The 22,348-nt window shown below is 37.0% G+C and overlaps 4 protein-coding genes across 16 annotated transcripts; 3 read left to right on the top strand and 1 right to left on the bottom strand.

The window, feature by feature from the left end:
• The first annotated feature begins 53 nt into the window (after window positions 1-53).
• On the top strand, window positions 54-947 carry LOC137937454 (dirigent protein 1-like). Its single transcript, XM_068782514.1, has 2 exons — window positions 54-156; window positions 245-947. The coding sequence occupies exons 1-2, from the start codon at window positions 54-56 to the stop codon at window positions 817-819; spliced, it is 678 nt and encodes a 225-aa protein (XP_068638615.1). The 3' UTR covers window positions 820-947.
• Window positions 948-2,752: 1,805 nt separating this feature from the next.
• LOC137937065 (protein MICROTUBULE BINDING PROTEIN 2C-like) lies at window positions 2,753-6,341 on the top strand. Of its 2 annotated transcripts, none has more exons than XM_068782102.1 (6): window positions 2,753-3,025; window positions 3,183-3,266; window positions 4,066-4,377; window positions 4,483-4,527; window positions 5,280-5,501; window positions 5,955-6,341. In XM_068782102.1, exons 1-6 carry the CDS (start codon window positions 2,831-2,833, stop codon window positions 6,213-6,215), a joined length of 1,119 nt encoding a protein of 372 aa, XP_068638203.1. In that variant the 5' UTR covers window positions 2,753-2,830; the 3' UTR covers window positions 6,216-6,341. The 2 variants fall into 2 exon arrangements, with proteins under 2 accessions (XP_068638203.1, XP_068638202.1); XM_068782101.1 differs by having other exon boundaries at window positions 4,066-4,413.
• A 429-nt stretch (window positions 6,342-6,770) lies between these two features.
• LOC137937562 (uncharacterized) lies at window positions 6,771-10,676 on the bottom strand. Of its 5 annotated transcripts, none has more exons than XM_068782637.1 (11): window positions 10,501-10,676; window positions 10,338-10,410; window positions 10,190-10,248; window positions 10,029-10,102; window positions 9,207-9,279; window positions 9,042-9,100; window positions 8,861-8,953; window positions 8,595-8,734; window positions 7,548-8,511; window positions 7,337-7,397; window positions 6,771-6,993 (listed from the first exon to the last, which is right to left on the bottom strand). In XM_068782637.1, exons 4-9 carry the CDS (start codon window positions 10,047-10,049, stop codon window positions 8,508-8,510), a joined length of 390 nt encoding a protein of 129 aa, XP_068638738.1. In that variant the 5' UTR covers window positions 10,050-10,102; window positions 10,190-10,248; window positions 10,338-10,410; window positions 10,501-10,676; the 3' UTR covers window positions 6,771-6,993; window positions 7,337-7,397; window positions 7,548-8,507. The 5 variants fall into 5 exon arrangements, with proteins under 5 accessions (XP_068638738.1, XP_068638735.1, XP_068638739.1 ...); XM_068782634.1 differs by having other exon boundaries at window positions 7,337-7,918; window positions 7,992-8,511; XM_068782638.1 differs by having other exon boundaries at window positions 7,992-8,511.
• Window positions 10,677-16,477: 5,801 nt separating this feature from the next.
• LOC137937161 (uncharacterized) lies at window positions 16,478-21,944 on the top strand. Of its 8 annotated transcripts, XM_068782246.1 has the most exons (7): window positions 16,478-16,743; window positions 18,002-18,117; window positions 18,967-19,784; window positions 20,380-20,798; window positions 20,892-21,154; window positions 21,253-21,328; window positions 21,866-21,944. In XM_068782246.1, the coding sequence occupies exons 2-5, from the start codon at window positions 18,108-18,110 to the stop codon at window positions 20,998-21,000; spliced, it is 1,356 nt and encodes a 451-aa protein (XP_068638347.1). In that variant the 5' UTR covers window positions 16,478-16,743; window positions 18,002-18,107; the 3' UTR covers window positions 21,001-21,154; window positions 21,253-21,328; window positions 21,866-21,944. The 8 variants fall into 8 exon arrangements, with proteins under 8 accessions (XP_068638347.1, XP_068638351.1, XP_068638349.1 ...); XM_068782250.1 differs by lacking the exon at window positions 21,866-21,944 and having other exon boundaries at window positions 20,892-21,003; window positions 21,253-21,508; XM_068782248.1 differs by lacking the exon at window positions 21,866-21,944 and having other exon boundaries at window positions 21,232-21,508.
• The last annotated feature ends 404 nt before the right edge of the window (window positions 21,945-22,348 follow it).

Below are 22,348 nucleotides of genomic sequence, written 5' to 3'. Positions count from 1 at the left end.
TACGAAGATGACCGGTTATAGCTTCTGTTCTTCCCATCTGATCACGATTAACGATGGCGATGAGCAGCTGTGGAGCTTCTAATCCGTCGGCGTTCATGCTTGCGAAGTTTCTTATCACCTCAGTATACCATTTCAACACTCGATTAGCCACGGAAAGTGGGTAGTAGGTCACCTCACACTCCTACTTTTTCCCCCCATTCATACTGCTTTTCCTCTTCATAAACTTACCCCTTTTATAGCGCAGATCAATCAGATAGAAAAAAGCTCAAGAAAGCTACTAAAATGGCGGGGAGACACCTTCTGCTTCTGGCTACGACTCTGCTCCTCCCATTTGCAGCAGCTGCGGATGGCTTTGAAACCAAGTCGACAAATCTCCAGTTCTACATGCACGACGTCGTCGATGGACCGAACGCGACAGTCGCCCGGGTGGCACCGAGCCAACCCCTCAACTTCTCCGCCTCGGACCCCATCGCAGCGTCGTTCGGATCGCTGTACGTGATCGACGACCCGCTCACCGTCTCACCCGAGCGCAGCTCGGAGTTGGTCGGACGAGCACAAGGGATGTACGCCATGGCATCGCTGGGGAACGAGTTCAGCCTCTCGATGATGCTGACATACAGTTTCGTAAGCGGGCCTTACAATGGAAGCTCTTTCAGTGTCTTGGGGAGGAACCCAGTTTTGAGGGAGGTGAGAGAGATGCCGATTGTCGGAGGAACGGGGATTTTCCGGCTTGGACGCGGATTTTGCTTGGCACAGACTCACTCCAGCGTGGGCTTTGATGCCGTTATTCGGTATAATGTGACCGTGCTGCATTACTGAAAGAATTTGTTTTTTTCCCCCAGATTTTGGCTCTTGCGAGGAATTTGGGGTGACTAATGATATTGTATTTGTTAAATTGGGTGCAAAGCTTTATCCCAAAACAATTAGAGGCACGTGGATAATTTTGGGCCGGAAGTTCTGATGCCAAAATTAACTAACTTCTTCGGCCAACTAATAAATTCAAGATCTTTTATCTCACTAATCTATAGGGACTATTCATTAACAGTATTAAATGTATAATGCGAATAAGTTATTTATTTCAGTATGTTTTTATTATGGTTTCTGGATTCTAAGTAAATTTTGCTATATTGTCTAATTTTTAGTAAATATTAACACAAATAACCAACTTTTAAATTTAATATAAAAAATATTCAACTTTGACCGATAAACTGCAAGAGACAAAGAAAAATTATGAACTAGCAAAGAGACAAAGAGAAGATGACAGTGAAATTGGAGCTACAAATCTCTCTAAATTAAATCTTCCTTGGACTAGTATAAAAAATTAATGGAATTTGGTTACATTTTAATATTGATAAAATATAAATTTAGGGGTATTTTGGGTATTTTTATATTTTTTACATTACATTTTTCTCTTATAGTATGACCATTAGTTAGATAATGACTTATTTTATCTTTAGTTAAATTTTCTTTCAATTTAGACATGTATTTTAGGAGATATGTAATTTTTTAGTATTGAAGGGTATTTTTATCCTTTTGTAAATTTACAACTTGACTATAAAGAAGCTCAACGGGCCTTTGTGGCTCGGACACCAAGGCAACAAAGCTGTTCATCCTTGTTTCTTACCATTAGGTCATTCTTTCATCAATTTATAGTGTCAATTGCTGAAATTGATCACTATTGGTTCAAAAATTGAGTGAATTGGGTACTAAATTGCCCTAATTGAATTCGATGTAGGGCCCACTTGACTGTGCAAGCATAGAAATTTGGAAAAATTCCCTTTAGTTAATTGACGCTTTGGTGTATTGAATTGTAGTGTTTGGTGATATTTAATAATTGATTCCAATACACAGGATGCAGAAGACGGCTAAGAGCTCAGATATGAAATTCTCTCAGTTTATTTATATAACTAAAATCCGATTGAATAGATCGAATTATGTAAACTATTCCAGATCAGTTTTAATGTATTTAAGGGTCTAAGTATGATGCTATTAGATCCCATTTGTTGGTCCATGAGGAAGTGACCACCCTTGAAGAAACTTTTAATAGAGTTTTAAGTTAAAGGTGCAATTGTAAATAAAAACGAGTTAGGTGGAACTCTCTTAGAAGCAGATGTTCTTAACCTTCAATCTTATATTAGTAAGCCTGATAATAGAGGTGAAGGTTACTCTTACTTTTCTTGTGGTCGTGACCGAAATGATCGGGGGGATTGGAAATATGTTTATTGTAGTAAAACTACTCGTATTTTTTAGAAATATTGAAATTTTTTTTGTAAGCATACCCTGGCCAACTCTATAATTACAAATAAGGACTCCTCCTCAAACACCGGATCATATGAGAAAATTCAGTAGTTATCATCACAAAAAAAATGTTTTATTTACATGAACACCATTAAAAAATAAAAAATAAAATGTATCAACACGAAGGCAGAGATATTAATTAAGTGTAAAATAATAATAAAAAATTAAATAATTTATAAATTAGATGGCGTCCTGTTTTTTACCCTTTTTTTCGTTTAAATATAATATACTATAATCTTCGGAGAAAAATAATAGACGGCGGGCCGAACGTTCTGCAGGTTCTCTCTTACGTAACGCCCTCATATATTTTAAAAACTACAAATTCACCACCTCTGCAATCACTTGCTCACGTACGATACAGTGAAGTGGCACATATGTAAATTTATGCTCCTTTTCTTCTTTCTTTTTTAAGAAGCTCGCTCGCAGTGTGGCACTGCTTCTCTTCCGTTGAAAATCCGAATAACTTCTTCTTCCTCTCTCTAGATTACAGGCGGGTTTCTCTTTTCCAGTATCTGTATTGGCTTTGGGAGAGATGCTCGACCAGCAGCATTTCTTGGATCTGGGTCATGAAAACGGAGACTTAGATCCGAGATCGTGGCTCTCGGAACAACATCACCACTCCTCTTCTCACCCCATTTCCTCAAATGCCCCTCCAAACGATGGAAATGTTGACAGAGTCCTCTTCAAGAACCTCGTTGAGATGGTCCCTCTCGTTGAATCCCTTATGGTCAGTACTCTACCCTTAATCTCCTTCATTTCTTCCCTCTTCTTCGCTCTTTTTCTTCTTCCGTTGCATTTTTTTTTTTTATTCTTCTCACCAAGTTCTTATTTTTATTTTTTCCCCTTCCTTGGAATTTTTATTGATGGGCGGATGCTGTGAGAAGGATCGGAGAGCAAATGCGTCATTCACTCGCCGTGCATCCCTGATCTATACACGGACTCCAGCAAGAGAATCTCATCACAAGAAGGTACTTGTTTGAAGATTCTTAGAAGTGTATCGAGCTAATTTTGATGACTATTTTGTTTTTGGAGCAATTCGGACCACATTTTTGGGATTTGACAAGTGTTTGAGCATTAAATTGCATAGTTTTTGCTCTTGATTTGTGAAAACTTTATTGTTTTTTTATTTATTTATTTTTTGGTCGTTTCTGTAACGAAATCTTGCAATTTGAAATGCGCGCCACTAAAATACCACTTATTAAACATTTCGGATGCCACTCATCTGACACTCAATATCTTTCGCTGTTTGATCGTATGCTAGTGATTGGTAACTTTTGATTAACTTCATACTTGGTGAGGCTTGAACTGCAGCTCATCTCTAAACACTGTAAACCCAATATCTCGGACTTCACACTAATTGGTAGTATACACGTGAATTGCTTGCGAGTCTTACATTAGTAAGTTGCTTTGATAAGCATTTCTATGGCTGAGTTTGATTTGGAAACTCAGGGAGGGTGTTTATAAATATGAGGTTGAAGAGGTTTATTGTAACTTTGACTCAATTTCTGATGAACTCAAAGTTTATCCTTTCATTCACCTTTTCCTCCCTCTTTCTTATGTCCATTTGTTGAATCCATTCATATTCCAAATCAAGCTTCTAGATTGCATGAGTAACTTAGGGCACCAATAAGACAAGGATGAAACAGCTAGACTTCTCTATTTTTTGGCTTCTATGGAATTCATTTCCCCTTTTTGTACTTATGAAAGAAGTTTATTTGCTGCAACAAGTCGGATGCATTGCTTATATTACTGTTTATGATTTTCTAGATTCTTGATGGGAAAGGAAGGAAAACACAAACAGTGCCCACTAAAAAGCGAGTTGGAGGCAATGACCACAGCAGAAGTAATAACAGAGATAGCTCTAGAGATGACCATTCAATGCTCTCTTCAAAGGCTTTGGTCACGGAGAAGGATGAGGATGAGTTAGTGATGCTGCGTGAGCGGGTGGAGGACTTGCAAAAGAAATTACTAGAAAAAGATGAACTCCTCAAATCTGCTGAGACTTCAATTAATCAGATGAACCAGGTTCATAAAAAACTTGAAGACTTGAAACGCCAACTAGCAGAAAAGGATGCTACGGTAAAATCTGCTAATCTGCAACTCTCCGATGCCAAGGTATGCTAGAGTGGTTTTATTATTGTTTAATTTTGAATATGCCTTATACTTTTTGTTTTGCTATGCTAGGATGCTTTGATAAAATCTGCTAATCTGCAACTCTCTGATGCCAAGGTATGTCAGGAGTAGTTATATTATTGTTATTGTTTAACTTTGAATGTGCCCTTTACTTGTTGTTTTGCTATGTGTGAATTGTCCTGTCATCCCGCACCTTCTCAAATGTGAACCTTTCATTTGTCATTCATTATTTGCCTAGTGAAGCCAAGCCCATTTGCATACATCCCCTGTTTGTGGTGAGATCTGTCTTGGTTTCAATGCATGCCATGATATATAAATTTCGGGAAAAGAAAAAAATAAATTTAAATCTGTGACTTTGCTCTCAGATGCAGGATTCTAGTTTTCCTTAAAGTTAGTCAATGTGTTGCAAAACTCTGATGTGGGGCTAATCATAAACAATCTATATAGCCAGCCATTAGATTTGTCTGGTTATGTCCTTGACTTCTCTTTGTTGCTAAATAAATTTCCTTCAACGATTTGTGTCAACTTGGAAATGCTATTGTTTTATACAATTTTGAGTGTGTAGTGTTTGTATTGAAATATAACTGGATTTCGTTAGTTTTTTATACGTTGATAGTCTAAGGAAGAGTTATTCTAGAGAGATTTGTAGCTCCAATTCACTGTAATCTTCTCTTAGTCTTTCTGCTGGTTCATAATTTTTTTATTGTAAAACCACCATCTACCCTTGGACGCACCACTGAAAAGAGAGCAGAATAAAAACAATGATATTGCTACTTGTGAGCCAGGTCTCTCGTTCTCTATGTCTTATTTGTTGCCATGAAACTAACCTCATGCTTTTGCTTCTGTAGATTAAACTTGCGGATAAGCAAGCAGCACTGGAAAAATTGCAATGGGAAGTAGTAAATGCAAATTGTAAAGCTGCAAACCTTCAAGAAGATGTGGACTCCATGGAAGGTGAAACTGCACAAATAATAGGAGTAATTGAAGCACTTGCAGGAACTGATCCAACTGCATATGATGATGATAAGAAAAACATGAACCTTGATTACTTTGATCAGCTTTCCCTTGTGGTAAGCCCAACTTGTTACCTGAATCATTGCATATTAAGTAAACTTCATTCCTTCTTGATTGTTCATAGAAAACAAACACAAACTTGCTGGAATTGAACTGGTCATCTATGGCTAATTCTCACTTTTTGTCCTTTGTGTTTCATCTGTTTTATAAAGTTTGTATGAAATCTTTCAATTTAAGGGGGTAGCCTCCCCAGATGTTTAAAAGAACTAAATGTGGTCATGAAAGAGTTCAAATCGCATATTCTTTTGGAAGTTTAAATCCATATAAAAAGAAAAAAGTTTGTCTCAAAATTCAGTTGAAAGCATAATTAGACTTGAACAGAGTTTAAGATTCTGGCTGGTTAAACTCCTTTTCTCTTGGTAACATTAGCATCACATACACACTCTCATGCAGTCAAAGTTCTGTTTCTTCAGTTTTGATAATAAACTGGTCATGGAAATATCTGACAGGAAGAAGAGGAAGTCGATGACATTGATATGCAGCAAATGGAAGAGGCGAGGCAGACCTACCTTGCAGCCGTTGCCTACGCAAAAGAGAACCCAAGTGAGAAAACGTTGGCCATGGCGGCTGAGGCAAGGCTAAGGCTTCAATCTTTTGTTTTTGGGTCTAATAGCCCAAAAAGACTCCCTGAAGTTCACCAAGAGAGAATTAATGCCATTGACGAAAGCAACCGGTCTCACCTATTCTCTTCCCAAATGCTTGTTCAATAGGTTTTTTGTACATTCCAACAATAACGACTTTTTTTTAATGTTCATCTTCCCTGGCAATTGACTAGAAGAGGAAAAAGGGAAGAGGAGAGAAAAGAAAAATAAATAAATAAATTTTTAGATTTTAAATATCAAGATGACATGGCACAAATACTTAATCAAATTGTTTACTTTTGTAATATCTAAATTCCCACTCTTAAATTAGAAATCAAATATATTATTAAAATTATGAATTTATATAAATAAAAAGAAGATATTTTATTATATTAAATTACTCTGACTGATTTAATTTTTATAAAATAATTTTGTTTATCTATTTTTTAATAAACTAAAGATAAATTTCAACTTGTTTAAATTCATAAATATTTTTAAAAAATAAAACAAGATTTTGTTAGAGTGAGCGAGCTAGTGAATTCACTAACCTTATGACAAGTTTTGGGTTATTGGTAGCTGTGAGAAGTATTTTCACCTTCCCTTTCACTTTGTGCCATGTCATCTTAAAGTATCCTTTACTTTCTAATCTTTGACGAGTAGGTTGAAAAGTTGCATCAGGGCACGAAGTATACAAGAAAAGGATGAAGATGCACCATAATCCAACAGGCAGGTTTATGTTTAGAAAGCTACTAGCAACTATTTCTAAACTCCTTGCAACAAATTAACACCCTAATCCGCCATATTTCACCACAGGTCACTGCCTCGACATGGCCTTCATCCTTTGCTCCTTCATCTCAGCAAATAGAGAATCCAAAGTCTGTGGCCTCTGTTTAGGCACAACCTTTGCCTGTTCAAAACATTAACACAGATTCAATAACTTGGCTATCCTCACAAATCACCTATAAACAAAATCACAGTGTTCCGTGTGCAGCCCCAACAATAGTTCCAGGTATATATCCACAACAACCGTCTAATCATGCTCCACTCTCTACACACATTTCCTTCACCATCCTTCAAATGGGAACAAAACCATTTCTGTAACAACAACAGACCACACTAAGACCTGAACACCGAAATACATATGGCAGTATCCAGTCATAATCTCCTTACACCCTTGCGCCATAAGTTCCTCTTAAAATTTTCTTTCAACAAATCATAAAAATAGAAAAAAAAGCCAAGCAGAAGCATACCCGGCCACCTGTGAATGAATCTGCATGAGCAGCCTCCCTATTGACTGGAATAGATGGAACCCTGCACCGGAGAAAACCACCATCATTGTCAAACAACAGATCAGCATCAACAGCAGCACTTCCAACCCCAATCAAGAGCGATAGATAATTTCTTATCATCCTCCATAATAATAATAGTTTACTAGCTCACATGTAACAAGGGCAAACTTACCATCCAGTGGAAACATCTAAATGTATAAAATAGCACTCTACACAAACCGATACTAGAGCAGTCAGGACAAGGGAGAACACTAATAGAGCTGTCTCATCTTCTACCCCAATCAGCAAAGCACCGACTGAGCTTTACAAGCTCAACCAGATCAACAACTTTCTTGGTGACCCCTATTTTCTAGCACATCCCTTGTCCACTCCCAATGAACCAACAAAAACCCGTAAGCTGAACTCGACACCAACTGCAGACTCCAAAATTTTCTGAGCAGCCACCCATCTCCCAGGGACAAATAGAGCTCCAACCCAACAACTGAAGGGTTCAACAGAACCACTAGCATTCTGACACCGACAGGTTTTAACAACTCTGTAACTCTGCCATTCCAATTGAATCTTTATCAAACATCAGGCACTTGAATAGAATAAGGACACTTCCACACATCTTTACCTGAATTTAAACTCTATTAATAACATCAGTAAGCTCAGCTTTCCTCTACCAGATTAGTTGTAACAGGCAGAACTGTTCCAGTGTGTAGAATATCAGCATCAAAAAGTTCGTGATGTCCTCAGCAGAGCCTAGCGGAACCAGCCTTGCACCAAGACAACTAGACACACTTATAAGCCACATCTTCCATCATCAAACCCTCCATCTTATCCATACACAGTCTCACAAAAAAATTCCATATATTCTTCTCCAAGATGAGAACAATACCAGTTCTTCAACATTGTGTGAAAATCAATGGTAATGACAATCCCAGTTTCACACAAGCTAAGCCAACATGTGCAAAAAACATATCCCCTAATACATGAACAAAGCCCAATGCTCAAAGCAATGCTGATTCTATGCCAAGAGCAACCAAATGCATAACCCAAGATGTAAGACGAGGGCGTCATGAATGTCTCCAGCATATTAACTGAAAGTACGACATATGATATTCCATCGTTCAAAACAATGTAACATCTTTTACCTGTGCAGAAATAGGATGGAATGTTCAAATACCAAGAAGAAAAATATTATATCATAGGCTAGAGCAGCTGTAATCAGGCATACCTTGGCTTGTTCCAAGTGCCAACCCTAAAACAGGTAAACGCTCTGTTGTGGATGGGAGTAACAACAGCCTTATTTGCAACTTCTGCGGTTAAAGGAAACTGGTTTCCTGTGAAATTTGACCTACTTTGGCTGAGAACTCCCTGAGGAGCAAGAGCAACAGAAGAACTCATTCTTAGCCCAACCATCTAAGAACAGAGCTTCATACTTCAGTTATATTAAAATAAATTAAGATAAAAGGCATAACAGAGAGAAAGGACTAGAGATACCTGTCTCAGATATGATCCCAAATCCATGAATTGCTGCACCTTGGCAGCATTCCCTTGAAAAGAGCCACCATTCAATAAACCACAGTTTTTATTCTGTACAGATTGGCGTATCTTATTAACAAAGCAATTGATTAAAGTAAACCAAGAATGTTTTCAAATTCTAAGAAAATAGAGTACTTACGGGAACCCGCGTATTTCTCGACTTAGATGAAGGTTTCTTTGATTCCTTGATAATCTCATCTATAACGAAGAATCAAATTAACAATAATAGAATATCACCCAGCTCTACCCAGTTGTAAAGATAAAATCAGAAAAGTTTTCACAAGAGAAAACACTAGAATCATACCTAAAGTCATGTTCATCTTCTTCTCCATAAGAGCAATAGCCTCACTCGTCATTGGCTTCAGCTCAGTCACCATCTGCAATAGGTAATAAAAACAATTACAGGCCAAATAACACAAGGTAGGGTTCCGACCAAAGAAAAATAAATTAGAAAACAAGAAAAAGACCAACAATTACAACAATTCACCAGTTCTTTATAATACAGGAATTCCAACCTAAAGTGTGAGGCTTAAACCGGGAAAGAGCTGTAGAATTTTAGGGCAGAGGAGCAGAGCGGAGCTTTGGAGTTATCGCGTTGAAACTTCAGTGAGAAACAAAAAAGAACAAATATGATGACGATTTTGTTACCAAGTTTTGGCATTGGGATTGTGGAATTAAACATATTCCCCTCTCACATGTTGGTCCACTTTATAAGCTGATTTTTCAAATTCTTTTGCTGTTTTATTTATCATTGTTTTTAAGTTTTTTGGATGCTGATAGTCTACATATCTGATGACGGATAATATAGGTATTTTCGAATTTTAGATATCCAGATAATTATTTATTGGATCTGGTTCCATCTACGGCCCTTTCAAAATATCAAGACATAACTATTAATCTTCCTTCCTGTTAACCAAGTGCTTGGCGGACAGGCAATAACCAAGACCCTTGTTGTTAGTAAGATGGCAACAGCAATGGGAAAAACCAAAGAACATGTGAAAATAAATAAATAAATAAATAAATAAACGAGAAGGACAGCATGGATGTATACACTAAATTTTCCAATGTTTCACGAGAAATTAGTTGCCATTGTGTTGGATAATTTAAGAGGAAGAACTCAAGATACCTGAGATGATCCCGAGTCCATGAATTGCTGCACCTTCGCAATTTGTTCCCTTGAAAAGAACCACGGTTTTCGTTCTGTACAGATTAGCATGTCTTAGCAACTAAGCCATCGATTAAAGTAAACCAAGAATATTTTCAAATTTCACGAAAAAGAGTACTTACAGCAACTCGCGTATTTTTTGACTTAAACGAAGGTTTCTTCGATTTCTTGATAATCTCATCTATAACGAAGAATAAAATTAACGATATTAAACCCTAAACCCTGAACATCACCCAGCTCTACCCTAGACCCTAAACACTAGAATCATACCTAAAGTCATGTTCATCTTCCTCTCCGTAAGAGCAATAGCCTCACTCGTCATTGGCTTCAGCTCAGTCGCCATCTGCAATAGGCAGTAAAAACAATTACAGACCTAATCACACAAGGTAGTGTTCCAAACGAATAAAAAGAAATAGGAAAACAAAAAACCAACCAACGGTTAGAAAAGAACAAATACGATGAGGACGGAGTTTCCGCGGGAGATCAGATTAATATGAGGGTCTCTCTTTCAGATATTTTAAAAACTATAAATCCGCCACTTCAGCCATCTGTACACCGTAAGGGGCGGCATTGAGTTGAAGTTGAACTTGGCGAGTTCGATTCCGTCTCCGTTCCTCACGTTCAATACTGTGAAGTGGCATATATGTAAATTTGTGCTCCTTTTTTTCTTTCTGTTTTTAAGAAGCTCGCCTACTGGACTCAAGTTCAGAGTCTTTAAAGTAATAACTTTAAAGTATATTTTAACATAATATAATATTTTTAATAAATTAATATTTTATTTTATTTATATAATATTATATCTTTAATATTTCCAAATATTTTCTTATAAATAATTGTTTTAAAAATAAGAATTTTAAAACTAAAAGAAAATAAAAACTATGTGTGGGGTCTTCTTCTTGCTCAAAGAGGAAGGATGAGAGAGGGTCAACGAGGGGGTTGACCCCTTCCCTTCTTCATCTCCACCCACTAATAGGGGTGGCACTTTTACCCCATTGCCCAAATTTTTTTAATTTTATGAAATATAAAATCAAAATATTCACTCATTTATGAATTTGGGTCAATTCACCCAATTACCCAATACCCAATTTATAAACAAAATGAAAATGGATAATCAATTTTTCGCACCTCTTTAGTACCTGAATTTTATATAATATATATCCGGTATGAAAGGAGTTAAAAGAATTTCGAGTGAAGCAATGTAAAACTCATTATGCCACATCATCACACACGCACTTCATGCGCCATGTCATTGAATGCCACATAAGCCCTCTACTTCAATTCACTTTTTTTCCCATTTTATTTTCATGATTGATTAAGGTTATTGTGTAATTATAATTTAAAAAAAATAATTTCTGGTTCTAAAAATTCATACACATTTCATTTCATTACCTTTACTTGAATATAATACAAAAATATAAAATTTGATTATTAATTATTTCAAAATTATTATTTTTTTATAATTAATACTTTATTTCACTTTAAGATGTTATTTAATTTAATTAAATATTTAGTAAAAATAATTTAGTTTTAAATTTTTTATTTTTTCGTAAAAATATTCTACCTTTTTTTAGAATAACAAAACATAAAATTCGTATTAATTAAATTAAATAGTTTATTCTTACCTATTTAACACCTTTTATTATAGATATATATTTTTTAATTGCAAAAATATCAAATATTTAAAAATAATACTTTTAAAAAATTATTTAAATCATTTTTTATTTTTTAAAAAATATTTAAATTTGTTTAGAAATTAAATTTTTTATTATAAATTTTATTTTCATAAATAAAAAGTATTAATATATTTATACATATATATATTAAAATAAATAATTTTAAAAACATTTAAATATTTTAATGTATTTTTATAATTAAATTTTATAAAATCTAAAAATATTTAATTTTTTTTTTTAAACAATTCTATGATATGTCCGTATGTCATAGCATCCTACTGGGTGATGTGACTTTTTGGCGATGTGTCAGTTGATTGTTCAATGACATGTCGTTAAACCCTTTGGGATCTCATGTGGCATCATACAAGAGGTATTGAGTATTTTTTATATTAAGTTCAGAAGTTAGTTATTTGTACTAATATTTATATATAAAAAAATATAATATAATAAAATTCCCTAAATAAAACCTTAAGAATACACAGACTAAACGAATGCCTTTGAGAACTGGAAAGTCAAAACTCAAAACTCCTGCTCTTCCATCGTGGTCAAGTTGCAGTGCCCTTTTAAGCGGCCATGGGGCCAGGCGGCCAATTCTCCTACCATCGCATCGCGCACTCGAAAACTCCAAATCATTAAGGCAGTGCAGCGACTATTAACGTAGCAGTCATGCCCTCGGGCCAGCAAATACCTATAGGAGAACCCATACGAAAGACCGTCGGAAATACGAGCCAAAAGAATAGACGACGTGTGTACGTGCTTTAGATATAAAATAGCAGCAATTCTCATGGTGATTAAATAGGTCTGAAGTAAAACATGAGTGATGATATTCTTTACCATTTAAACAGCAACTTAATTCAGAATAAAATTAAACCTTTGTTTCTTGGACTTTGGCCGCGGAAACGAACCTCTGGAACCGTCCAAACAAAAGGTGAGGACGCACAGGCGCGAGTTGTCTTTGTCTACAGTTCTTAAACTAATAGCATTTATAAAGCAAGTCCAATGGATCATAAATAATGGGGAAAGGGTCAAGGTGGAGAAGTTGAGAAATTGATTGGATTTTTAATGTTGTTACAATTTTTTTTTTTTGCAGGCACCCGTTTTGTACTAATTTTGAATTAGTGATTAAATATTAAATAAAAAATAAATAATCTAAAATTATATATAACTAAGGTGGCATCGAGCCAAACCGATTTATAAATCGTTCAAACTCGGCCCGAAAAAAGTTCTGTTTAGTTCAACGATATTAAATTTAAGATAATATTATTTTTGATTATTTTTATAATTTTAAATATAAATTGAAACTCTCCGTTCATTTATTGACACAAAAAAAGGTGATAAGGGCGTCCATGGGTCCCTGTCTCTCCCTTCTCCTTTATTAAATCTAGTGGTTAAAGATTACGCTCCACCCTAATCAGACCCCTAATCTGACACCGACCCCCCATGGCCCACCCCGTCACGGACTGCGATGCTCCGATGGTCCGTGCAAGCGCGCACACCGACACGCTCATTTTCTGACTTTTCCTCTTGTCCCGTAATTCGCCTACCAAACCAAGCCGAGCCTAATAAACTAGAGGTGGGACTTCCCCCTCCAACAATAGAACCGCAGCGCCCACGAAGCGAAGGTGATCCATCGTCATCACCACGACCAGCTGACGTGATGGCTCCCGGCTTTATTTTATTCAAAGCTGGTCCCACCTGTGTGGTGCAATGTCGTTAGCGGCTTGGGGACTGGGGTGGGGCAAAAGAGAGAAACGGACACTGGGGACAGTCTTGTATCCACATCTCATCCTACGCGAAAAGCAAAATAATGTCTCGTCTTCCCGTTCTGCCACCAGACAACCCGCGCACGGTAGTGTCAATGGTGTGCGGGTCACTTGTTTTTTAGGTATCGCAGTGGTTTTTTTTTTTTTTCTTGTTTACTAATTAAAATTACATGAACTATTAATGCTTCGATCTTTTGCTTTTTAGAAGATTATTTATGATTTATCATTTTTCGGCAATAAATAAATTTCAGGTACACGTATTATTTTCACGGTTGATTTGATTAAAATGGATTTTTACTTATCATTAATTAGCTAGTTGATGTTGGTAAGGGTTTCCAGAGGTATTTAATTGGATTATATTGTCAGAGTGGTTCCGTCCACTATTGTGAGCGGTGACTTTCCATACTGACTAATCATTTAGGTTGTATTAGCTAACCTCTTGACATCATGTGTTCTGGGGCACGCCACGTCCCGTGTTCGAGGCGGTAGAGAATGGGCGGGATGGATATCTGAGTGGTGGATTTTTGTACTTAATCGATTAGTCTTTTAGGTTGTATTGGCCAACCTCATGATATATATATCAATTCGAATTTATCTATCTATTTTATTGAAAATGTCTTAACTAAGTCAATGAATTTATATTGACGTTAAAGTAGGATTGTTTAATCTAATAAACCCGTTTAAGCATGTGGGCAATGGTCAGGCTCATCCCCAACCCTAAGTGAACCCAAAAAAATCCCACATCATTAAACCCGACCCCGTCTCAACCCCATTTTACAACTCTGCTTCATTTGTAGGTTAGGTTCAAGTTGGGCTTCCTTTCAAGAATTTGAGATTGGTTGTTTTATACATGAATTTTTTTACTATATTACTCATATTTAAAATAGATAGTATAAATATGATTATATATTTTTCGGCATTAATTCAAAATTGTGTTAGGTCTAACTCAGATTTTAGAAGGAACAAAATGATTTAAAAATAACTCATTTTATCTGTTTCCTTGAAATTCTTCCCGAACTGTCCTCCATCAACACTGATCCTGAGTCTTAGACTAGAGGGGCAACCGGACCTAATCTGACCAAGATTTTACCAGATCCGAGTCGGGTACGAGTCCGGGTCGCACGACCATGCATATAATATCCTTAAATAAGAGCTGACGAATGCGAAAATGACGTCTATTTGGTACCCCACGACGCGGGGGGGTCTTCTAATTCTGTTAGACCACAGGCACTGCAAACACCAAGTTCTGGAGGAAATTCCGCATGTGGAGCCCTTAAAGCGCGGCGCTAGCGCAAAGGCGCAAATGCACTATCCATGATGCATATTAAAAGCATGTCAACGCCATTCGCACGTGAGGTCCAGAGGGAAAAACGCCAGAAGAGCCTGCAAAATTTTCCAAATCGAAACTACTATCCTCTGGGGGGAGAACAACGTTCTTCTCATCATCAGCGCCGAATAAAATACACTCTACTTTCAGGGACTGAATCACCGCAAACTGAAACAGATTCTTACTCAGATTCGACCGGTATTTCAGATCGCAGAGCTGCCGCCCCGTGGATGCCAACTGCTTGGTGTCTTTCCGGTGACTAGCGGAGGGCGAGAGCAGTGTGCTCTGCTATCAATCTGCTGATAGTTCCTGGATGTTTGGAGAAAGCTGAAGATGACACATTTTTGAGAAGGTTTGGAGTCTGTATCTACATTTCGTCGGAGTTTGTCGCGAGAGAGTTATTGGAGATTTTTTCGTTTCGCTTCTACGATAGATAAATGTTTTTTTCAATGAAACAGGGACAGTTCGAAGAATCGGGGATATCAGTAGATTTTGAAAATTTAAGTTTGTGTTTTTTGCCTCAGTGGATTAGTATCGGAATCTTTTTTTTCTTTTCTTTGTGATTTTTTACGCGGTTTTGGAAAGAGTTGAAAATTCAGTGTAAATCATTGGATACTGAAGAACTTGGACAAAAGATATCTTATACGCCTGGCGAGATGCTGTGTCGTCCTTTCTAGGAGAGATTATTTCAAGATATTTGTGCACTTTGAATGTTCGCTTTGTCAAAATTTTGTCTGTTTTTTGCAAGTTGGAAGTGCATGAATCTCTTTTTAAGAATCATCAATCTCGGATAGAATCCTTGCGGACTCTTGCTTGCGAAGAATTGCTCCGGTCATTGAGTGAATGGATTTTGATTTGATTTTCTCTGTCATTGCTGATACAGCAGTGTGTTTTAAACTGTAGATTGCGAAGCTGCAGCTTCTTACTGAAGTTCAATACTTCAATCTTTGTAATGAAAATATTCGTGATGTAAAAATTGGGTCGGGTGCCCATTTTTTTCCACAAATGCAATTTGTTAAACTTGATTTTCCATTTCAAAGGTCGCTAACAATTTTCCAGCGAATTTCTATTTCTTTTGCGGTAACGTTGTCTTCCAAAATGTATGATCTTTGGAAATTGATGACTTTTTTAACTCGATCTTGTGAAGTCGATTTTGCTAGCTGCTTAGCAGATAACTTGCTGAAGTCGTATAAAGGAGAAGTTGTTTGCTAGAGGTTATTTACCTTGTTCAGCAACTATTTCTCATTTTGAAAGGACAGCAATTCTATCCCAAAAATATGATTTTCTGATAGACTTAGAAATGGAAAATCGCTTTAATGTTACTGCCCTGAGAAAGAATTCCCGCCACCGATACCTTGGTTAGACATGGAAAGTTTCAGCTCTAAGTAGTGGTTATTCTGCAACAAGTGCTCTGTCGATACGACGCTCCAGTATTTATTGCGTCCAACTGATATTTAATACCGCTCCTTTATGAGGAGCTCTCTGCTCTGGAGGAGCGAGAGACGGTTTCTAAAAATAAATGCCCTCCTACATGACATTATGATATCGTAGGGTTGGTTACTTGTTTTTAATGTGAACCCTCCATCTTCATTTTTTCTTGCTCTTCACTGCATTTTCTTTAACGATAGATATCACTGGCAACATAGCACGAAATAATCATTTTCCATTAAGTTAAGTGGGTTATCGAGGATTTAAGGTTGTTGGAGGGTTCTCAAGTTCTCACATACATTTTTTTTCTTCTGAAAAATAGTTTTTACGTACTTTTCAGAAGAAAGAAAGTGAAAGAACAAAGCCAAACGGATTGATTTCTGACGTCAATGACCTTTCAAGTTCTTTTATCTTCTCTAATCCCTTCCTTTCCTCTCTGTTTGCAGAAGAGGCGACGCTATGCATCTTTGGTGATTAAATGAAAGGTTTGCCTTATTTACTTAAAGGCTTTCTTTCTTCTTTCTTTTGGATCTTTGCCTAGAGCTAGTACTTCCGATCTTCAATATCTTTGTACTTGTTTGGATTTATCTACCAGTTTACGAGGACCGTTTTTGTTTGTTTTTATGCTTCTATTTTAGCTTTAGTTTCTCAGGACATCCCATTGAGTTCTTAGTATAATTGAATTTAAATATTTGTAATCAAAATCTCGGGAGGAAGTAAACTTCCTTGTTTCATAATCCCATAGGGACTAAAGGGCCAAGTCTTTTCTACTTTCATGTATTACTGAGAAAAAAACTGAATCTTTGGATGATGGTATAAAGATAGGTGTAAGCCAAGCATAACAACTCGGGGTTCAAAATTCGTCAAGAACATATTCGGGAAATAAGACTAGACGTTCGTATGCCTTTAGGTTGTGCCTTTCAATTTCTTGACCAGTCTACTGTTAATTGAATGAGTAAAATTGTACTTGATTCATTTTTGGTAGTGTAAGATGATTTTGCCTCTCATTGATTAGATTTTCTTTATATCTTTTGGAGCTTGATTCTATAAATTTTGCATGCCCTCTTCGTTTTCAAAGACAATGTCCTTGGTTAGTTTTTTGGGTTACTTGATCTCTGCCCTATAGTCAGCATTTCTGTCTCAATAAAGTTCAGCTAAGATCAACCACTGTGCTTATAGTTAGCAACAGTGGTTTCAGTAAGCAAGATTCTATTGAGAGGCAACAATGCCCAACAAGAAAGGATTGGGTGGCTTGATTGGCCTAGAGCAAATTGCCTGTCGTTGTAGCCTCCATATCCCCAGTGTGACAAGGAGCCATCATGCTGTTGTGCCTCATACTTTATTTTTAACATGGTCTCTGTATCTGTGTTATGTCATAAATCATGACTGAAACAGGATTATTCCTAGCACCGTGTTTGCTTTCTGATTCATTCATTTCTTGGTAGACACCACAAATTGCCTGATCTGGCATTTTTTCTTCTTTTGACCCAAATAGGACAGTTGTTTGTTTGAATTTGGTGCAAAAATACTGATCTTAAATGTTGTAGAAGACAAGAGGATAGCATATCTGTAAGTTTGATTAATTGAACTGGAAATTACCTTTCTGGGGACTTACAAACATTGAGGTCATACTTTTATCATCTAATGTGGTGAATATGGTGCACCACGAGCAGGCGTTTAATTTACAGGTTCTAGCTGCAGTATTGAATAGTTCCTCACAGGTGATATTCTTTTATTTTTCAGCAGGTGTTTTGCCTGATGACCAATTTGTTCAAAATGGATTGAACTGGATGTATTAATGTCTGCCCGCCACTGAGCAGAATTTTTTTCTTCCATCTAGTGTAGAACAATGAAACTAGGTAATATTTCTGTTTCATTCACAACGTTTCCTTAAGTGACATTCTTTTATTCTTAATAGTATTTTGTTTTTTTATCATTTTTCGTATTGCAAGTAAAGCTGGGTAACTGATTTTGAGTATTAGTAACTGATGCAAGCTCACTTACTTCATTGTCACCTGTTGTTTGTTCTTTTACCCAACTTTCTCGACATCCTGCAGAGATCCTTTAAGAACAGATACAATTTTAAGGCCACGAAAACTCCAAGTGAGCTTTAGTAAAACAACAAAAACATGTCAAAACATAAAAAAGATTTACAGTACATATGGAATAACTTATCATTGCAAATAATTATTTGCTTGGTGGAGTGTGTGACAGCTCTTCTGTTGCCTTGGCTGTCCTCAAATCTTGTAGAATGTTCCATGTAGAAGTCCACAAAGTTCAATGCACTGCCTGCACTATTTGTGTTCATAACTTATGGGTGAGGAGGAGGGCTGTGTGTAGTCGGAATCACTAGTTTTCCTGGTTACCTATCTACCTTTATTTCCAAGTTAAACTTCTTTTATAAGATGTTATCTTTAGATTTATTACTTTTTCACTATGAGGCCTCAGGTAGTGACAGTTGTAGCTTCTCTTCGCTCCATAGTTTTTTGAAATGACTTTTGGTATATTCTCTTGCATACTTTGGGCCTCCTTATGCAGTATACTGGTTGGCAGCAAGCTTGCCCTTATTATGTGCCTAAGCCCTCCTATGCAAGTTTTGTTGTCAATGCGTTTGTGAGGAGTCTGGCTATCATTCAATTTATGCTCAATATTGTGTCTTCTGTTCTCTCTCTCTCTCGCATGCCTTTCATAATTTTTTTCTTTGGCAGATTATGAACCTGTGCATTGCCATTCTTCTACTAATATTCCTAAGGTCATTGAATATGAAAACATGTCTTCAGGCGCAGAACCATTAAAAGAAGATAATGGGCTTCTCATTGAGGAGAAAAGTGGAATTACATCTACTTTAGAAAGTCATGACAGGGAAATACCAACAGAAGTATCAGATACAGAGGTCAGACATAGAGCACCCAAATATTGGACAAAGGTGGGAAATTCAATTTTCAGAAGCAGCAGCGATGTGGCTTGTGAGACCATCCCACCATATCCTATTCCCTCTAGGGAAATTGAGTTATCTGAAAAAGAAACAGACATATATACCGATAAAACAGTAACAGAAATAGAGCTTCCAAAGCGGCTTGTCTGTTTCAAAGCGAGTAGTTATCATTTAGTGAAAGACATCTGTGTCGATGAGGGAGTGCCTTCCTCAGACAAAATTCTTTTAGAGAGCGATGATGCGAGTTATGTGAGTTTTGCACGCTTTTTGCACTCAGATGTGAAAGAAAAATATGACTTGTCTAATGCAGTGGACAACTCGGATGACTCGCAAAAGCTTCTGGTTTCTGATTGTCCATTTAAGTCTGAAGATGAGAAAGCTGCTAGCCTAATATGTCCTGATAAGTTGCTCGAGGGAGTTGATGGTCATCCGGATTCTGAGCATGAAATCATGGATAATGCCCAGGCTGGCGTGGTCATGACTAGCAAATTGGCTGAAGTGCAAGAAACAGAAGCTGACTTGTGTACTGATTTATCCAATGTTGACGGAAATGGAGATCGGCAATTTACCCTTCAGGTACCTAGTCCTCTGGTAAATGTCCATCTCTGTTCTTTTGACTTGTTTTTTCAGAGAGGCCAGTATGTCACATGAGTTGATTAATCCTATTCAGGTGGTATATAGTTAATGTTACTTTGGAGCATTATTTTAGATATTGGGCTTTATCTACACTAAGAAACAAATTTGAGCTCAGGAAGGAACCGGAGCACCAGTCTTTAGGACAGGGGGTTGTCAACAGTTAAACTACCTGCATGTCCTTCATTAAATAACTGAAAATTCCTGGTGTTGACATTGTGGGACGTTCTGGTGCAAGTCCAGTAGTCATCTGAAAAGAAAAGAAAAAAATACTGTAAAGTTTATTCCATAATATTGCTATGAGTGCTGCCCACTTTCTCATTAATGATGAGCATGATAGAATCTATATTTTTATGGGCCTCGACTCCTGAGCTATGGCCATCTTTATTGATCATTCTGTTAGCTTTCCATTTTATTCTATTTCTAATTATATGAGTCAAAGAGTATATGCGCATACAACACCAGGCAGACTTAATTTATGCACTTCATGGTTGGTGTGCTACTATAAATTTTCGTGACATCATGAAAGGTGATAGATTGTAATGGATCACAGGATGCAAATGATCAGGAGAACCCATCAACTTTAGCTGGAATGTTTCCAAAAGAGTTTGACAATTGTGGCAGTGGTATAGAGAATGTCTTTGACAGTGAAGTTGAACAAGGAAACATCACTCAAAAACCAGAGTCTTCAGCACCAGAGACCAGCGGCAGAGCAAATGTATTGGAGAACTCAGACCATCATCCGCCTTCTGAGCGGAGTCTGAGCTCTTGCTGGCTAGAAGAAGATGCAGTCCTCGTTACTGGTTCGACTCGTAGTTTTTTTATTCAGCATGGTCTTGGTGAGTCGAGTTTTTCGGAGGCTCATTCTCTCCGCAATTCTATAGCACATTCAGGACACATCGCATATTCTGGAAGCATTTCTCTTCGGTCAGATAGCAGCACGGCAAGTGCACGTTCATTTGCTTTCCCAATGTAGGTGATTTTCTTTTTCCGAATGTGACTTGTATTAGGTGATTCAGAGACATTTGAGTATTGTTGCTCAATCGTGATTGTTGGTTTGTGCAGATTGCATTCTGAGTGGAATAGCAGTCCAGTGAGGATGGCGAAAGCTGATCGCAGGCTTTTCCGGAAACATCGGGGTTGGTGGGTGGCTTTCTTCTGCTGTAGATTCTGAGAGGTATCCTTAAATTTTATTGGCCATATAGCTCTCGTCTGTGGCGTGAAGTTCCTGAATTCTTCTTCTGGGCTGCTCTTGTTGTTTTTATGGTTCACCGCGTTCAGAGTAATTCTGCTCTGAGTCGTATTGTTCGAAGCTTGTAACTTCAAATGTAGGCATTATATCATTGTTATAATATTTTAAATTAGTATAGTTGGGTATCTAACTAATTTCTCTTTTGCTCTGAAGTCATTATTTTGATCCTTGCAGTGTCGGCCTTCCTGCGTGAGTTGGATCACATGTGGCATCTTCAGTCTGTTGTGGAAAAATGAACTTTTAAAACATTGTAAGAGACCGTTAACTTAGCTAGAAAGTTTTCGTCTATACAATGAATTTGAAATCTTAAAGTTTGGTTCAGTTTCTTATTGATATTTGTAAGAATACAAAGACAAGGTTGAACGAGCCAAAAGGAAAACCCTAGAAAAATAATATCATCGTAAGCACACATTGTATCCAATATCTGTATATACCTGACCTGATACTGGAAAATCACAAGATTTGTATTAAAACATTTGAGTATTTATTACAAGGCCTTACTATAATTCATGATATCCTCGACCCAATATTAATCTAATACGAAAAGTCATTTAATGTAGATTGAGATAGTCAATTGAACAATTGAGATAGTCCTTTGATTGAACTATTAAGGTAACCATTAATCACGATCTGATGATTGAAATAGTTGTTTTTCATGTTTCACATCAAATGACAAAATGAAAATCTATTTTCTTATATTGTAAGCTAGAATACTTGAAAGTCCAAATTATTACATAGCCAAATAATATCTCGGGTGCGAATTATGTAATCTATTTTGTCCATCCAGATTTTTCAATGAATGAGGGGAGTTGAGTTTCAATGAGGCGATTTGCTGCACCTCATGAATGTTCTCACCAGAGTCTGCAACAAATAGGATGATTGGAGAGCCAAACGGTAATAAAGAAGAACGATAGGATTTGAAATCTTACGTGTTTCCTTGTTAATTTTTCTACTACTATAAAAGAGTAAAGTGAAGGTGCAAAAAGACAATATTTAAGAAGCCAGCACAGCTCGTTGTCAAAAGACAGCATTTTCGTGCTTTGGCGGTAAAGCACGTTCTTCGTCTCTGTAGTTTCATTCTCTTCCTCTTAGATTTATAGGGTTCTACCCGATTGAGAACTTCATGCACTAATCAATCAAATATTTATTGGTCATGGCGGACCAAATTGCCAAAATTCTTCAGCTCCTCCTTACGGAAAAGGCTCCGAAGGATCTAGCGCAGAAGCTTCACTCTGATACCGCCAAGGCGTTTCTTGAAAACTTCTATACG

The sequence above is a fragment of the Aristolochia californica genome, unplaced genomic scaffold, assembly GCF_029961685.1.
Source record: "Aristolochia californica isolate CCGP_79_NKW_82.1479 unplaced genomic scaffold, dmAriCali1.0.hap1 SCAF_7, whole genome shotgun sequence".
NCBI lineage: Eukaryota > Viridiplantae > Streptophyta > Magnoliopsida > Piperales > Aristolochiaceae > Aristolochia > Aristolochia californica.
This window is presented reverse-complemented; position numbering and strand designations above follow the sequence as displayed.

Excerpts from the sequence above, each read along its gene's own strand:
- LOC137937454 (XM_068782514.1), top strand. The coding sequence starts at position 54 with ATGGCGATGAGCAGCTGTGGAGCTTCTAATCCGTCGGCGTTCATGCTT. Across the intron at positions 157-244 it reads CACTCGATTAGCCACGGAAA|ATCAATCAGATAGAAAAAAG; the intron begins GTGGGTAGTAGG and ends TTTATAGCGCAG.
- LOC137937065 (XM_068782101.1), top strand. The coding sequence starts at position 2,831 with ATGCTCGACCAGCAGCATTTCTTGGATCTGGGTCATGAAAACGGAGAC. Across the intron at positions 4,414-4,482 it reads TGCAACTCTCCGATGCCAAG|GATGCTTTGATAAAATCTGC; the intron begins GTATGCTAGAGT and ends TTGCTATGCTAG. Across the intron at positions 5,502-5,954 it reads TTGATCAGCTTTCCCTTGTG|GAAGAAGAGGAAGTCGATGA; the intron begins GTAAGCCCAACT and ends AATATCTGACAG.
- LOC137937562 (XM_068782633.1), bottom strand. The coding sequence starts at position 10,049 with ATGGACTCGGGATCATCTCAG. Across the intron at positions 9,101-9,206 it reads GAAGATGAACATGACTTTAG|ATGAGATTATCAAGGAATCA; the intron begins GTATGATTCTAG and ends TCTTCGTTATAG. Across the intron at positions 8,954-9,041 it reads CGAGAAATACGCGGGTTCCC|AATAAAAACTGTGGTTTATT; the intron begins GTAAGTACTCTA and ends CAATCTGTACAG.
- LOC137937161 (XM_068782246.1), top strand. Across the intron at positions 19,785-20,379 it reads TTCAGGTACCTAGTCCTCTG|GATGCAAATGATCAGGAGAA; the intron begins GTAAATGTCCAT and ends AATGGATCACAG. Across the intron at positions 20,799-20,891 it reads CGTTCATTTGCTTTCCCAAT|ATTGCATTCTGAGTGGAATA; the intron begins GTAGGTGATTTT and ends TGGTTTGTGCAG.